General features: G+C 42.0%; 3 protein-coding genes across 12 annotated transcripts; all 3 read left to right on the top strand.

Moving 5' to 3' along the window:
- Positions 1 to 364: 364 nt before the first annotated feature.
- Positions 365 to 3,049, top strand: LOC26533489 (G-protein coupled receptor Mth-like). Of its 2 annotated transcripts, none has more exons than XM_033384711.1 (4): positions 365 to 703; positions 1,334 to 1,788; positions 1,864 to 2,382; positions 2,448 to 3,049. In XM_033384711.1, the coding sequence occupies exon 3, from the start codon at positions 1,879 to 1,881 to the stop codon at positions 2,359 to 2,361; it is 483 nt and encodes a 160-aa protein (XP_033240602.1). In that variant the 5' UTR covers positions 365 to 703; positions 1,334 to 1,788; positions 1,864 to 1,878; the 3' UTR covers positions 2,362 to 2,382; positions 2,448 to 3,049. The 2 variants fall into 2 exon arrangements, with proteins under 2 accessions (XP_033240602.1, XP_033240601.1); XM_033384710.1 differs by lacking the exon at positions 365 to 703 and adding an exon at positions 752 to 1,234.
- A 1,167-nt stretch (positions 3,050 to 4,216) lies between these two features.
- On the top strand, positions 4,217 to 8,796 carry LOC26532572 (G-protein coupled receptor Mth-like). Of its 7 annotated transcripts, none has more exons than XM_033384702.1 (10): positions 4,219 to 4,398; positions 4,457 to 4,588; positions 5,868 to 6,078; positions 6,169 to 6,687; positions 6,753 to 6,909; positions 6,971 to 7,147; positions 7,226 to 7,489; positions 7,548 to 7,719; positions 7,791 to 7,985; positions 8,396 to 8,796. In XM_033384702.1, exons 4-10 carry the CDS (start codon positions 6,184 to 6,186, stop codon positions 8,520 to 8,522), a joined length of 1,596 nt encoding a protein of 531 aa, XP_033240593.1. In that variant the 5' UTR covers positions 4,219 to 4,398; positions 4,457 to 4,588; positions 5,868 to 6,078; positions 6,169 to 6,183; the 3' UTR covers positions 8,523 to 8,796. The 7 variants fall into 7 exon arrangements, with proteins under 7 accessions (XP_001352477.4, XP_033240593.1, XP_033240595.1 ...); XM_015188120.2 differs by lacking the exon at positions 4,219 to 4,398 and adding an exon at positions 8,060 to 8,117 and having other exon boundaries at positions 4,571 to 4,588; positions 8,396 to 8,531; XM_033384706.1 differs by lacking the exons at positions 4,219 to 4,398; positions 4,457 to 4,588 and adding exons at positions 5,208 to 5,335; positions 5,414 to 5,523 and having other exon boundaries at positions 5,868 to 5,930.
- A 133-nt stretch (positions 8,797 to 8,929) lies between these two features.
- On the top strand, positions 8,930 to 10,990 carry LOC6899967 (odorant receptor 94b-like). Of its 3 annotated transcripts, none has more exons than XR_004470550.1 (5): positions 8,930 to 9,359; positions 9,419 to 9,617; positions 9,689 to 9,956; positions 10,027 to 10,661; positions 10,729 to 10,990. XR_004470550.1 is itself a non-coding variant. In XM_033384709.1 (5 exons), the coding sequence occupies exons 1-5, from the start codon at positions 8,976 to 8,978 to the stop codon at positions 10,505 to 10,507; spliced, it is 1,272 nt and encodes a 423-aa protein (XP_033240600.1). In that variant the 5' UTR covers positions 8,930 to 8,975; the 3' UTR covers positions 10,508 to 10,990. The 3 variants fall into 3 exon arrangements, 2 of the variants coding, with proteins under 2 accessions (XP_033240600.1, XP_033240598.1); XM_033384709.1 differs by having other exon boundaries at positions 10,027 to 10,228; positions 10,289 to 10,990; XM_033384707.1 differs by having other exon boundaries at positions 10,027 to 10,990.
- The last annotated feature ends 2,979 nt before the right edge of the window (positions 10,991 to 13,969 follow it).

Below are 13,969 nucleotides of genomic sequence, written 5' to 3'. Positions count from 1 at the left end.
GTTCACCCTTCCTCTTCCCCTACAAACAAGATTTCCACGATATCTTTCACCTGCACTGCGCACAAATTCAATTTTTTCTTAATATTCGTGTGTATTTACATACGCACTAGTCGACAATGGGTTAAAGTTCTCTGTCCATACATCAATTCTATCGATATTTATGACGCGTTAAGGTATTTGTTGATTAAGAAAGCATTAAATTTTCAATTTTCTTTCAAGTCAAGGGTGACCGTTTACGGTATTTTTGATACTTTTCGGTAATTTTTGGGGTCCAAAATGAGCCGACGGTATATTTACGGTATACTTTAAAAATGAGGCGGTATATTTCTGAGGGTCGGACGGTATATTTGATCGATTTTATATCCGCGGTCACACTGGTAGGGGCAACGGGATGCGCTTGGAGCTCCTCAATTTCCTGGCTGGTACGATCATCGTACCATGGCCACCGACAACAAGGAATATTATTGATAAGAATATATTTGGAGTGGAAAAGTTTTATTTAAAAAAAATAACTTTTTCCCGCATCGCACGAGCATACAGCATACGAGCTACATATACTTTACTTAAAGATTGGTTCAACGCCCTATAGTCGCGTCGGCTGCAGTGAGCTTTCTACAAACATTAAATTATCTTTCAATTTAAATAATATAAAGAATTTTAAAATAAAAACACAAATTATAAGTAAATGTAAAAAGGAAAAAACGTAAGTGAACAAATTTAATATAAACAATTTATATGAGTAAATATGAGTTATATTAGATCTGCGCATAAAATGGATTTGTGTAACACCCAGAAGGAAGAGTTTCCGAGCCCATACAGTATATTTATTCTTGATCAGCTTCAATAGCCCAGTCGATTGAGCCAGTTCTGTCTGTCCGTTCGTCCGTCTTGTTTGACGCCTAGTACTCAGAGACTATAAGAGCCAGAGCAACGAAATTTTGTGGTCCACACTCGAGTGATATCACTCACAGAAGTGAACCAAGCTCTTTTTCAAAATTTTTCCACGTCCTCTTCCTCTTTGTGGCATCCACAATATTGAAGAGACAAGAAAACCATATCTGAATCAGATCGGATCATACATAGCGTGGCCACGACGCTTACTCATTTTCTGCCTCTGCAGTATGTCCCTCTGTCGGAGGGGAACCATATTGACTATGTATCGGGTATAAATGTAGAGTTGCGGTCGCAGCAGCAACTCACCACGTTCCCCCTCGTTTGTTATCGGTGCATGCATGTATGTACATACATATATACATATGTATATTTACGCTGAAATTTCAACGCATAATATTAATTCGCTATAATATTAATTATTTTATATGTACATATATAGAAACAGCAACAACAGACGAAGGCTGGATGCCCCGATAGCCCTGTTTTAACTATGATTCACGATGTATGGATAATGCTTCACATGGGATAAATTCGTTAAAAGAGCATGAAAACAATGCATCCACATCCACGTTCACCACAAACCACACACTCATTTTTAATATCGGGTATAAAAAAGGATTATTTTATCCACATTTATCCATTTGGCACTTTACTTATAACGCTTCGCTGTACTCGTCTGGAGTTCATCGAACAAGCGAATAGACGCATCTCCTGGACTGCACAAAATACTGATAGCTCTGCAGCAAGTAAGATTTCGTATTGATCCGAGTCGATCCCGAATGCAAAGTGAGCAAAGATGATCAGAGGTCTAAGCTTAATTCATTCGAAAAATAAAACCCAGCAAATATTGTAGCAAAACAAGAGATACCATCCTGTGTGTACCAAGTATTTGAGGCTGATTTACATGCATTATGTTCAAACATATGTATATTATTCTCTACATCTTCTCTTTTCTTTTTCCACTCGCAGATTCTATAGAGTAGAATGCTACTTATATTGAGCGCTGTTTGTGTCACTCTGCTTAATACAGCGACTCTTGCTGCTACAGAGAACGAGACCATTCCAGACTGTGACTACTTCGACACGGTGAACGTGACGGGGAGCCAGCGGCTGGTCAATGGTTCGTATCTGTACCAGGGTGTGGTCATTCCGGCCGAGCTTACGGCTGAATTTGACTACAGGGTACTGCCGGACGACAGCACGGAGCCGGTGGAGAGACATCTGCGAGGCTGCGTCTGCCAGCTGCGTCCGTGTCTCCGGCTCTGCTGCCACCACTCTCAGTTAATGGCCAATGGGCAGTGCAGTGGCAGCATCGAGGTGGATCTGACCCGACTGAACCCCTACTTGAGCGTGACCCTGGACGATGGCACGGTGGCAAGACGACACTTCCAGGAGGAGTTCATCATTCAGAGCGATCTGCCGATCCCCTGCAATGATATGTACCCGCTCAACGATCAAGAGGAGTAGGATCAGTACATAGTCTTTTAGGTTTGGACCACGCGACCCCCCGTACCCCGTTTCCCGCAAAGCCTATTGCGAGTGGTTTTCCTTAGAATGGATCTTTCTTTCGAACATACGACAGTGCAACGAAAATTTCGTGATGGCCAATTTCCTGTGGCTGAGTGTCATCAGCTGGAATCTCCATTCCACGTTCAGATGTAGTGTGAGCCCCGTGAGTCGGTACCGGCCGAAGTACGTGTTCCTTATGTACAACGTCTATGCCTGGGGAATGGCATCCGTCCTCACTGCCGTCATTTATATGGTGGATCACCTGGTGGAGGATATTCCTGAGAATGAGCCCTGGATGCCTGGTGTTGGCTTCTACAACTGTTGGATAAAGAGTGGGTTCGCTATTGGTCTGGGGTTCAGATGATTCACAGTGTTTTGTACCTCATGTAGCTCAAGACTGGTCAGCCATGTTATACTTCTTTGGACCGATGTTGATTGTGATCATTTTCACTCGAAAAGACGCAACCGTTGTAGGTACTTTTTGTTGTACTTTGGTGTCGGTTAACTACTTAAACTTATTGATTAGATCTCTAGCATGGTTAAGGTTCTCTTTTCTGGTCTTATCTATATGAAGCTTTAACAATTTAACCACGATGCAGCATGTTGAAAAAGGTATAAAGACTTTAGCGTTATTTACAAACTATAATTTTGTGTGTTTCCCTTACGATATGAAGGTTCTTTGCCGCTTTCAAATTACTTCGTATCCAGGGATAGAGTGTTTTGCTTCTGAACATATCAAATTGATGTTGGTGGGTATATGAAAGCGCTTGCTTTTCTATGGGCCAATAAAGGTGCCACGTGTGCAAACGCGTCGAAGCTGGGACTTACTATGGCAATGTTTTTAATTTTATTTTGCAAATCTGTCCTGTGCCCAGGGCTTCTGGTCAGGGCGACAGCCTTCCCTTTCCACCTCGTACATACATACATACACTACGGGCCAAAAAAATAAGTACATCGGTGTCGTGCTAGTTTGCTATGGAATAGCTTGAATTTTTGTAAATGTATGGATGCCAATTGTTTCTATTTAGAAAGGTTACAGTCTTGCCAAATATTTAAATAAAAATTAAAGTGGGGAACAGTCTTTATGCAACCTTATGCTGCGGAAAACATGCTCTTGAGAAAATTACCCAAAGCACACCTCAAAGCTGGTCAAGGCTTGGTTTACGGGAAAAAATTTAAACGTTGAGGCTTGGCTAAGTCAGTCTCCTGACTTAAACCCATTTGAAAACCTTTGGGTTGACATGAAACGTCGAATAGGTAAAAATACTTTTCGAAAAGGAACAGAATTATAGAGAATTTGTGCATAAAACTTGGTATGAGATTCCAGTGGAGACTCGCCGCAAACTTATTGCTAGTATGCCAAGAAGTCATCCAAAATAAGTGTGGCTATATAGGATACTAGTAAAAGATTATAGATTAAAAGAAAAAAGTGAAAAAATTGTTACACGCTTTTAGTTTTTGGCTTTGTAGAATTGCTGTACTTATTAATTTGGCCAGCCCTTGTTTATGTTTTTAAGGTTTGAACGATCATAAAATATATATTTGAAATGAAAAATGCTTATGATAAATATTTTTAAAGTCTATTTTAGGTTAGTAAACTAAAATTTGATTTTTGAATTATTTTTATTAGAAAAGTAGTATGGACGTGAAAAAAGCTCATAAGCGTGTACTTATTATCTTGCCCAGTAGTGTACGTATATCTCGTGTATACATATGTATGTACGTATGGCGCATTGCAGAAACAAGTTTGCAAGGAATAAACTTGAAGAGTTACAGTGGGAACCCAGTTCAAAATGAAGTCAAGCGCTCAGTAAGGGGCACAACGCGATCAGGCTTTAGCATTCAGTTCTGACCCAACCGTCGACCCGGACGCGTTCCATTGGAGCAGGAAAATAATTTCCCTTTGTGCTTTGTAGTCCTATACTACGGGAAGTATATGGCAGATTGGTTCAACGCCCTATATTCGCGTACGTTGCAGCGGTCTTTGTACATACAGTATGTGTAAATCTTTAATTGATACGACGGCACTGTGACACTGTATTTTTGCATTTAGGGAGGCGTTTCGTTAAAGGTTTCTCCAACTCATTGGAGCAAAAAAAAACATTAAATTATATATCAATTTAAATGATAAAAAGAATTTTAAAATAATAACAAAAACTATAAATAAATGTAAAAAGTACAAAAAGTAAGTGAACAGATTTAAGATAAACAATTTATATGAGTAAAGGGTTGGACGTTGAGACGTATGAGACGGACGTTGGTCCGTCTTGTTTGACGCCTAGTTCTCAGAGGATATACATATATGTAATGGATCGAAAAATAACATCGTCCGTTTATAATTAATCAAAAGTCTGAATAAATGTCGGAAACTGAATCACCCTTTATCCGCCGGCAATTCCCGTACAACGACAACAACTGTATTTTCCATTGTCGGGCTTCCTAATACATATACATAAGCATTCTTTGTCGTTCAGGGGACCCAACAGACTCAAAACGTCCGCCTTCGTTTTATTGGTATACGCGATATTCTTTTTTTTATAAATGTTACCCAGCAAGCCAACAAACGTGCCTTATGCGAGAGTTTCGCAAAACTGTCGCAAATGAGAGGAAAGTGGGAATAGGAAAGTGCGTTGCCGGTCCATAGCCATGCTACATGAATATATGAACCGAGCGTTCCTCGCGCCGGCATTTCTACTGTTTTCGTCGAATTGTGCAGTGCAAATACAATATTTCACACATTTAATAGACATTTCTACTAATAGGTAAGTAAATTATTAATAAAACCAATAAAAAGTCGTATACAAGAAAAACATACATATGTATATCGGAGAGGCTCGACATGTTCAAAGAGCTACTGGAGATTTTGAGGTTAAACCGAATTATCGGCGAATATGGCGGATTTTTTCTCCTGGCGTGGATCAGACTCCAAAAAGTGTGTAATAGGTCTTTACCTTGTGTAATACGCAATTTGTAATCCATTTTTATTTTGTCTACGGATGCATTTAAACAGAAGTTTGCGCTTGAGGTTCAGGATTTCGACCACACAACTCAAAAATATTCCCAATATGCGCAGGAACGGAAGGCAAGATCGGAAAAAATGGATGCAAAAGAACTTAAATTGTGGGACATATTACATACATATATGTATACTTTCAATATTCATATTCATATTAGATTCATTTCATATTAAAAATTAAAAATATTTACTTTTTTGCGGAACAAAATGGGAACGGGTAAAAAAATATAATATGATTATAATAATATTAATTATCTTAACAACAAAAAAAAAGACGAAGGCTGAATGCCCCGATAACCTTGTTTTAACAATGATTCACGCTGTATTCACCCTGTATGGATAATGGTATTAATTCGTTAAAAGATCATGAAAACAATGCATACATACGCATGTACCCCATCGCATGCAAAAGCACTTTACTTATAACGCTTCGCTCTACTCATTTCAGTCTGGAGTTCATCGAAACAGCGAATAGACGCATCTCCTGGACTGCACAAAGTACTTACAGCAAGTAAGATTTCGTATTGATCCGAATCGATTCCGAATGCAAAGTGAGCAAAGATGATCAGAGGTCTAGACTTAATTCATTCGAAAAATAAAACCCAGCAAATATTGTAGCAAAACAAGAGATACCATCCTGTGTGTACCAAGTATTTGAGGTATCTTTCTGGCTGTTGTACATGCATTATGTACAAACATATGTGTGTATATTATTCTCTACATCTTCTCTTTTCTTTTTCCACTCGCAGATTCTATAGAGTAGAATGCTACTGATATTGAGCGCTGTTTGTGTCACTCTGCTTAATACAGCGACTCTTGTTGCTACAGAGAACGAGACTATTCCAGACTGTGACTACTTCGACACGGTGAACGTGACGGGGAGCCAGCGGCTGGTCAATGGTTCGTATCTGTACCAGGGTGTGGTCATTCCGGCCGAGCTTACGGCTGAATTTGACTACAGGGTACTGCCGGACGACAGCACGGAGCCGGTGGAGAGACATCTGCGGGGCTGCGTCTGCCAGCTGCGTCCGTGTCTCCGGCTGTGCTGCCACCACTCTCAGTTAATGGCCAATGGGCAGTGCAGTGGCAGCGTCGAGGTGGATCTGACCCGACTGAACCCCTACTTGAGCGTGACCCTGGACGATGGCACGGTGGCAAGACGACACTTCCAGGAGGAGTTCATCATTCAGAGCGATCTGCCGATCCCCTGCAATGATATGTACCCGCTCAACGATCAAGAGGAGCAGGATCAGTACATAGTCTTTGAGGTTTGGACCACGCAACCCCCCGTACCCCGTTTCCTGCAAAGCCTAATGCGAGTGGTTTTCCTTAGAATGGGTCTTTCTTTCGACCATACGACAGTGCAACGATGAGCAAGCGGGAATACTGCCTTCAGGCGTATGACTTCAGAGAGGGCGAGACGGAGTCATTCCGGATTGTTGCCCACAACTGCTCGATTAAGTCGAATAGCAAGACGGGGAAAACAGTTGGTGAGCACTGTCCCAATCCTCTCCGATCTTTGATCTCATTTATGTATGTTCCTATCCTCAGTGATCATTCTTACCCTCGTGTGTCTCGCCTGCACGATCACCGTCTATCTCAAACTGAAAAAGCTGCGGAATCTCCATGGAAAGTGCTTCGTTTGCTGTCTGAGCTGTCTATTCATGGGGTACCTTTTCTTATTGATGGACCTCTGGGAGCTGACAAATGCCATTTGCAAGCCATCAGGTATTTTTACGGATCGGATCGGATCGGATCGTATGTTAGTTCCGACGTAATCGAACATTAACTCTGCTCCCGCTGTAGGCTACATTGGCTACTATTTCGTGATGGCCAACTTCCTGTGGCTGAGTGTCATCAGCTGGAATCTCCATTCCACGTTCAGCTGTAGTGTGAGCCGCGTGAATCGGTACCGGCCGAAGTACGTGTTCCTTGTGTACAACGTCTATGCCTGGGGAATGGCATCCGTCCTCACTGCCGTCATTTATATGGTGGATCACCTGGTGGAGGATATTCCTGAGAATGAGCCCTGGATGCCTGGTGTTGGCTTCTACAACTGTTGGATAAAGAGTGGGTTCGCTATTGGTTTGGGGGTCAGATGATTCACAGTGTTTTGTACCTCATGTAGCTCAAGACTGGTCGGCCATGTTATACTTCTTTGGACCGATGTTGATTGTGATCATTTTCAATGTGACCATGTTCATTCTCACGGCCATCCGTATTGTTGCGGTGAAACGCGAACTGCAGAGCATTGTCGATCGCCAGGAGAGAAAGCAGAAACTTAACTCCGACAAACAGACGTAAGAATGCTACCACACACAGATTATTGCAGGTATCAACTATCCTCTGTCTACTCTTGTCCCAATCACAGATATAGCTTCTTTCTGCGACTGTTTGTCATCATGGGCCTGAACTGGAGCCTGGAGATACTCTCATACTTGGTGCAGGACGACGACATATGGAAGAATGTCTTTCTGGTCGCCGACTACTTAAACTGGTCGACGGGCATCATCATCTTTTTCCTGTTCGTGATGAAGCGCAGTGTCTTGAGGTTATTCAGAGAAAGGTAAGTGATCTGTGCTCAGCTGTTTATAGATCGGGAAAATAATCGGGTTTCATCACAAAAATATCTCCGTTAAGGAATGACGATGAAGTTTCCGAGGAAGAGATATCGCTCGAAGAGACGCAACGGTTGTAGGTAAAGCGATTGATTTTGTTGGTACCTTTTGTTGTACTTTGGTGTCGGTTAACTACTTAAACTTATTGATTAGATCTCTAGCATGGTTAAGGTTCTCTTTTCTGGTCTTATCTATATGAAGCTTTAACAATTTAACCACGTTGCTCCGCTTTCTGCTCTGTTTTTAGCATGGTTTTTGGTGGCTTATTTTCGTTTTGTCTTGTTGGAATTTTGTTGCACGTGGAGAACTGCCTGCTTTCTATTTCTACTAAACCTCTAACGATTGTTTCCTCTCCTAGGAATCTTTCAAGGAGCACACGGAGTGTCGTAAGCATGAAATTCCAGGCAAGTCGCCATTTAAATGGAAGATCAACAGCTAAACAACCGCGAGATAACTCATCCTCGCAGGCCTCTACACAAATTTAAGAATCAGACCCACCCCTTCGGAACGTTTACTTAAGGGTAATAATCGACTATTAACTACTTACTAATAATCGTTGAGATAGGATTTTTATCAAAAATAACAATCGCATAAGTGAAGTTCCCTCTTCAAATAGTATTTTTATAAGAACTACTCCAAAAAGTGCGAGTAGTAAGTAACCATATTTTAACAATACTCATAAGCCTCATAAATCTCATTAACTATTTATAAACCCTTTTTTTTATAAAAATAAAAAATCCAGAAGACATGAGATGGAAAGCCTCTCCTTTGGGCTTTATTCTCCACAAGCAACTTTACATTTGTAATGATTTATATTTTAGAATACATCAGGGTTTCAGGTCAAGAATAGGTACCAATAAAGCTGAAAAGCCCCTTCCCTTGCACTTTTTGGTGTCTCCCCATCCCATGAGCAGAACCCTATAATTCCTCATGACCTCATGACCTTCTTCACGCAATGTCGGGTTGTGTCCGCGACGACCTATAAAAGGATTCTACCAGACGAAAGCCAAGCCCATTGCGAAATGGAAAGGCTGCGCGAACTCACTCAGCGGATCAGACCCTCAGATGTGGACGAGGGCCGCATCGGATCCATCGAGCTGAATGTCTGGCTCGCTCAATTGACGGGACTTCCCCTCTCCGGACTGAAGCCGGAGACCAAGGCCGAGAGCATCCGCATCCTTGTCGTCAGTGGAGTGGTACTGCCGTTGCTCTTCTGCTATGTGGTTTTGGAGATCTACGATCTGGTGCTCAATTGGGACAATGTGGATATCATGACACAGAATGTGGTGATGACATTGACCCATGTGGGGTACTGGTTCAAGGTAAGGAGTTGCTGGAGCCTGCTTCTGCAGTAATCCCCATCCATTAAGTCCCCCATCAGGTTCTTAACACATTCTACTATTACGAGGACATTAGGCGGATAGTTTTCACGCTGAAACACCTCACTAGAACCTGCGTTCTATCTCCCGGGCAGAGGGAGACCTTCCATCAGGTGGAAGTGGAGAATAAGGTAGTTTGTCTCTTTTACTTCTGCCTGGTGGTGTTTTCCTCCACGCTCGCTATGGTCATGCTTCTGATTGGTAAGTGATTGGAGTCCACTCCAGTCTAGTCCGCAGTCCATTTTAAAGCACTTTATTGCTTTTTGATGCAGTGCCGGATAATTTGGCCGGAAAGCGGTTCCCCTATCGCGTCCACATGCCCCACTTCCTGCCACCCATCGTCCAGTATCTGTACATGGGCCTGAGCATTATCTGGATATCGTGTGGGATCCCGACCATCGACAACGTCAACATGCTGTTTATGAATCAGATATGCATGCACCTCAAGATTCTCAACATGGCCTTTGATGTGCTGCAGCGCCAAGTGGATCCCAACATCTGGATGGTTTCGATTGTGAAGTACCACAGCGTCTTGATCAAGTAATGGCATCCATAAGGAATCCATCTGTTTTTGCTGCAAGTTCATGAGAAAAATTGTATTCACTTGCAGCTTGCGTCAGCGACTGGAGCAGATATACCGCCTGCCCGTCTTGTTCCAGTTTGTGTCGTCGCTTCTGGTGGTGGCCATGACCGCCTTCCAGGCGATTGTGGGCGATGGTTCCGGGAGCTCGGTGCTCATCTACTTCCTCTTCGGCGGCGTCATGTGTCAGATATTCCTCTACTGCTGGTTCGGCAACGAGGTCTTTGAGCAGGTGCACTCCCATGATACACATATCTATTCTTTCAGGTGGGTTTATTCTTCTTATTTCCAGAGCAAAACCCTATCGACTTCCGCCTTTGGCTGCAATTGGCACGAATTCGATGCTCAGTTCAAGAGGACTCTCCTCATCTTCATGATCAATGCGGATCGACCGTTCCTCTTCACCGCCGGCGGTTTCATGGGCCTAACCCTGACGAGCTTTGCCAATATCCTGGGCAAGTCGTACTCCATTGTGACAGTGCTCCGTCACATGTATGGCAGGGCCCATTAAATGGCTTTTAAAATATACCAATATATAATACATGGACGTCATGTGGGGAATCACTTAGCCCCATTTGGGACATTAATTTGATTATTAGATGTCCTCACACATTACCACATAACTACATACATGATTACTATTATTTGGTACTTACTTCTTTGAGGTATGACAAGGTATATCCACCCATAATGGCTTTGCCTTGTTTTTTAAGTATATTTTCTATTTTCCAGTCACTGGGTATCACATAGTCCATATCACGCACATTTCAGTGTTTTTCTTTGAGGTTGAAACAGTCTTATAAGGTGTATTTTTCCACTCCTGCTGGAATTATAAATTTAACCTGAAATGGATTCGAAATGTGTATAATCAACTATTGAAAGGTGATTCAATCAATTGGTAGAGTTTTACAAACGTTTAAAGGTTATTATTTTCAGAAAAGCGTTGAGTATTTATCAAATAAATTGGCTATGTAGAGATTATATTTGCCTTAAATCCTCAGATCCTTAAATATACTACTGTTTCGGGACACAATCAAAAATTAAGGGGATTGGAATAATCAATTAACAAATTTACTATAAAATTGTTTTAATAGAATTGTGTCATTGTATTATTTACAAAAAAAATATTTTACAAAAAAATAATACATTTCGAAAATTATATTCGGGCCCCAAAATCCCACTTTGATGTTCTTTTTACATGAATTCTACAGCTGTCCAGGCAGCGCCATCTGTTGTTATTTACATAAAGTCTACCTCTACAACAACACAACAAAGGCACCAACAATCTACGCGCAGGGCTGTCAGAAAAGATATCAGAGTCAATACCAGCTGGGCTCGAAAAAAATACGCTACAACTGGCTAAAACCAAAACTAAATAAGCTACAAATTAAGCAAAATATTATTGGTTTTTTTTTTCTGGCACGCAGCACATGCAACAAATGGAGAGCATTGGAGCCCTGGCAGAAGGCCATCACGAATTGCACAGAAAACTATAAACATTTTGAAACTTGTATAACCAATTCCTCTTTATAAAATGCTAGACCTAGTCGAAAATATGCTAAAATGGCAGCACAGCACTGATGTACGTTTGTACCAAAATATATGTAAACTCTACATAAGACCTCTACATTCTACTGTTACATTACCTGCGAGCTTTTGCAAGCTTTTGGAAAGCTGCTGCATCTGTAAATCGAAGTAGCAGCCACACAAGAACGGTTTCATATGACGGAAGTTTTTTATTACTTTATTACACATGAAACATTTTGATGCTGGTAAAATCGGAAAGCATTAGCTTTCTTAAATTCATACGACTCTTAACATTATGTTACTTAACAGAGTTTCGGTAATGAATTTAACGTTCATGGAATTTAACAGTGGTTGATGCATTGAAATCCATTAACAGCCGTATGTTAAGCTAAGAGATCGGGAGAGCGCCGCCCGAGAGTTCGAGTGGGAGGACGTAGTGTTGCCAGGGGTTCTTAATGCTAAAGAAACGAGCGTTAGTTTTTGAATCTAAAGGCAATTCGAACCGCTATCACTACTGTGACTGCCAGCGAACGGCTTTCTACGATCTAAATATTAGCGGGGGCTAAGCAAACGATAAGTTACGCGTTTATCTGCCGGGTAACTCGGGGTCGTGTCTTGTAAGCAATGTAGCCTATGCGCAGTGTGCAGTGTGTATTGTGTATTGTGTGACCCAGAGCCTTCTATGAGCCAGAGCCTGAACTTTGTGTTTGTTCATTAAGAGAAATTCTGAAGCACTTAAGATCTTTCTGTGGAATGCGGAGGAACACGCATACCCATACCCATACCCATCCCCATTCCCCCTCTCAATGTTTGCACTCGTTCAAGGTCTTTTTCTGCATGGTGTATCTGTGTCTGTGTGTGTGTGTGTGGTATCCGCCCCTTAAAAACTTTGCAAAGCCACAAAATCTTCGAGCTCGTAGAGCTCCCGAAGAGCCTTGGGATGCCTGCGCTGCCCGACTGTTCGTTCGGTTCGCCCGATGATTATAATGCGATTTTAATGTCTCGCTCAACCCACAGACACAGTCGCCGCTTGTTGTCTCTTCGCGGGTATCTCCAATTGTTTTGTACTGAATCTTTTGTACTTAGGCGAGTGTGTACATGTGTCGTAGCCGGCACTTGTGTCGCGCGGGCTCAATGCTAAACGAAACCAGTTTCTTCTGTCTTTCGATGAACTCTCAAGATCTCGTCCGTCAAAGGGGAATACCATGGAGGCTTCACTGTCACCGTAACACACCCCGGGCACGTTCCAATCGTTAAACGCATTCGATCGCTTAATAATTGCAATATAATGTACCATCACCATCTAAAATCTCCCCATAGATGTGGTTAATGTTCGGTTCCAAGGGGTGGTCTGGTCTACCTATGTATCTGTCTATCATTATGCAACCCATGCGATTCATTCGCATCCCCGGATAGACATTGGAATAGTAATTGACGACGGACTTGGGCTTGGACTTGGCTGACTTTTGGTTTATAGCTGACTCTGAACACGTACCGTACTTATTAGTTTTGACTATATATATATGTATACATGTATACATATATAGTAACTCTGTATAGTTGTGTGTGTGCTTTTAAAGCTCTACGTGTTAATGTTTGCTTTCCCCGATTCGAGACGTGGGATTTGGGTTCCTTTTTTGGTGGCTCTATAGCGCTACTGTAAAGCATGTCCCACCCAGTGGGGACAATCTACATACATATGTATGTACATATATTCTTTGACTGATTCACAATTCGAAAGCGGATTTTCGTTTGTTTGCTTAAATTTGCTCAAGGTCGAAGTGTTGTATGGTTCGTTCCCATAGTTCTCTCGTATCAGCAAGTGAGCAGCAGAGCATATCAACGTCGGAAAGTACCCCCCCGGGAAGATCCCACAGAGGGGCCAAAGTGTATCGCCTTGCAGATGCTACAGATGTGCCGGGCTCTATGGGTGATGACACCCGTCATAAAAATGTTCCTTCTCGCACTCTCACTATCTTTGTTTGAGTCCAGAGTATCTTAAATCTCCGTTAACGCCTCCTTAAATACATAGTTGTATATATGTACATATGTACCTCTTTTCTGTTCTGCAATGATCTCTCATTCACTAGCTCTAGGAGTTTTTATGTTAGGTGGTGGTGCTATCTCTATCTCTGTTTCTCTTCTGTCAATGCTTTCCAAGCGTACTCTCTGCTTATCTGATTCGCATTCCTGTTCATACGATCTCTTCTGTAATGATTACTGGGAGCTTTCGCACACTCTCCCTTTCTTTTGTTCTCTCCGAAGATCAAAGTCACCGAAAGCCAAAGCAAAACAAAGCAAGCACAACACTCGATTGAACCACCGTTAGGTATTGAGCTTTGCTCTAGCTTAGCCCAAAAAAGCTCCAGCTAATTATACGCTCTGTTTGGACATATTGTTGATCACACTTTGAGTCACATCTCATCCCCAAAACAACAGCCAAAGT

Source organism: Drosophila pseudoobscura, chromosome X, assembly GCF_009870125.1.
Source record: "Drosophila pseudoobscura strain MV-25-SWS-2005 chromosome X, UCI_Dpse_MV25, whole genome shotgun sequence".
NCBI classification, from domain to species: Eukaryota; Metazoa; Arthropoda; class Insecta; order Diptera; family Drosophilidae; genus Drosophila; species Drosophila pseudoobscura.
The sequence above is the reverse complement of the archived record's forward strand: the minus strand, read 5'-3'. Positions and strand labels throughout refer to the sequence as shown.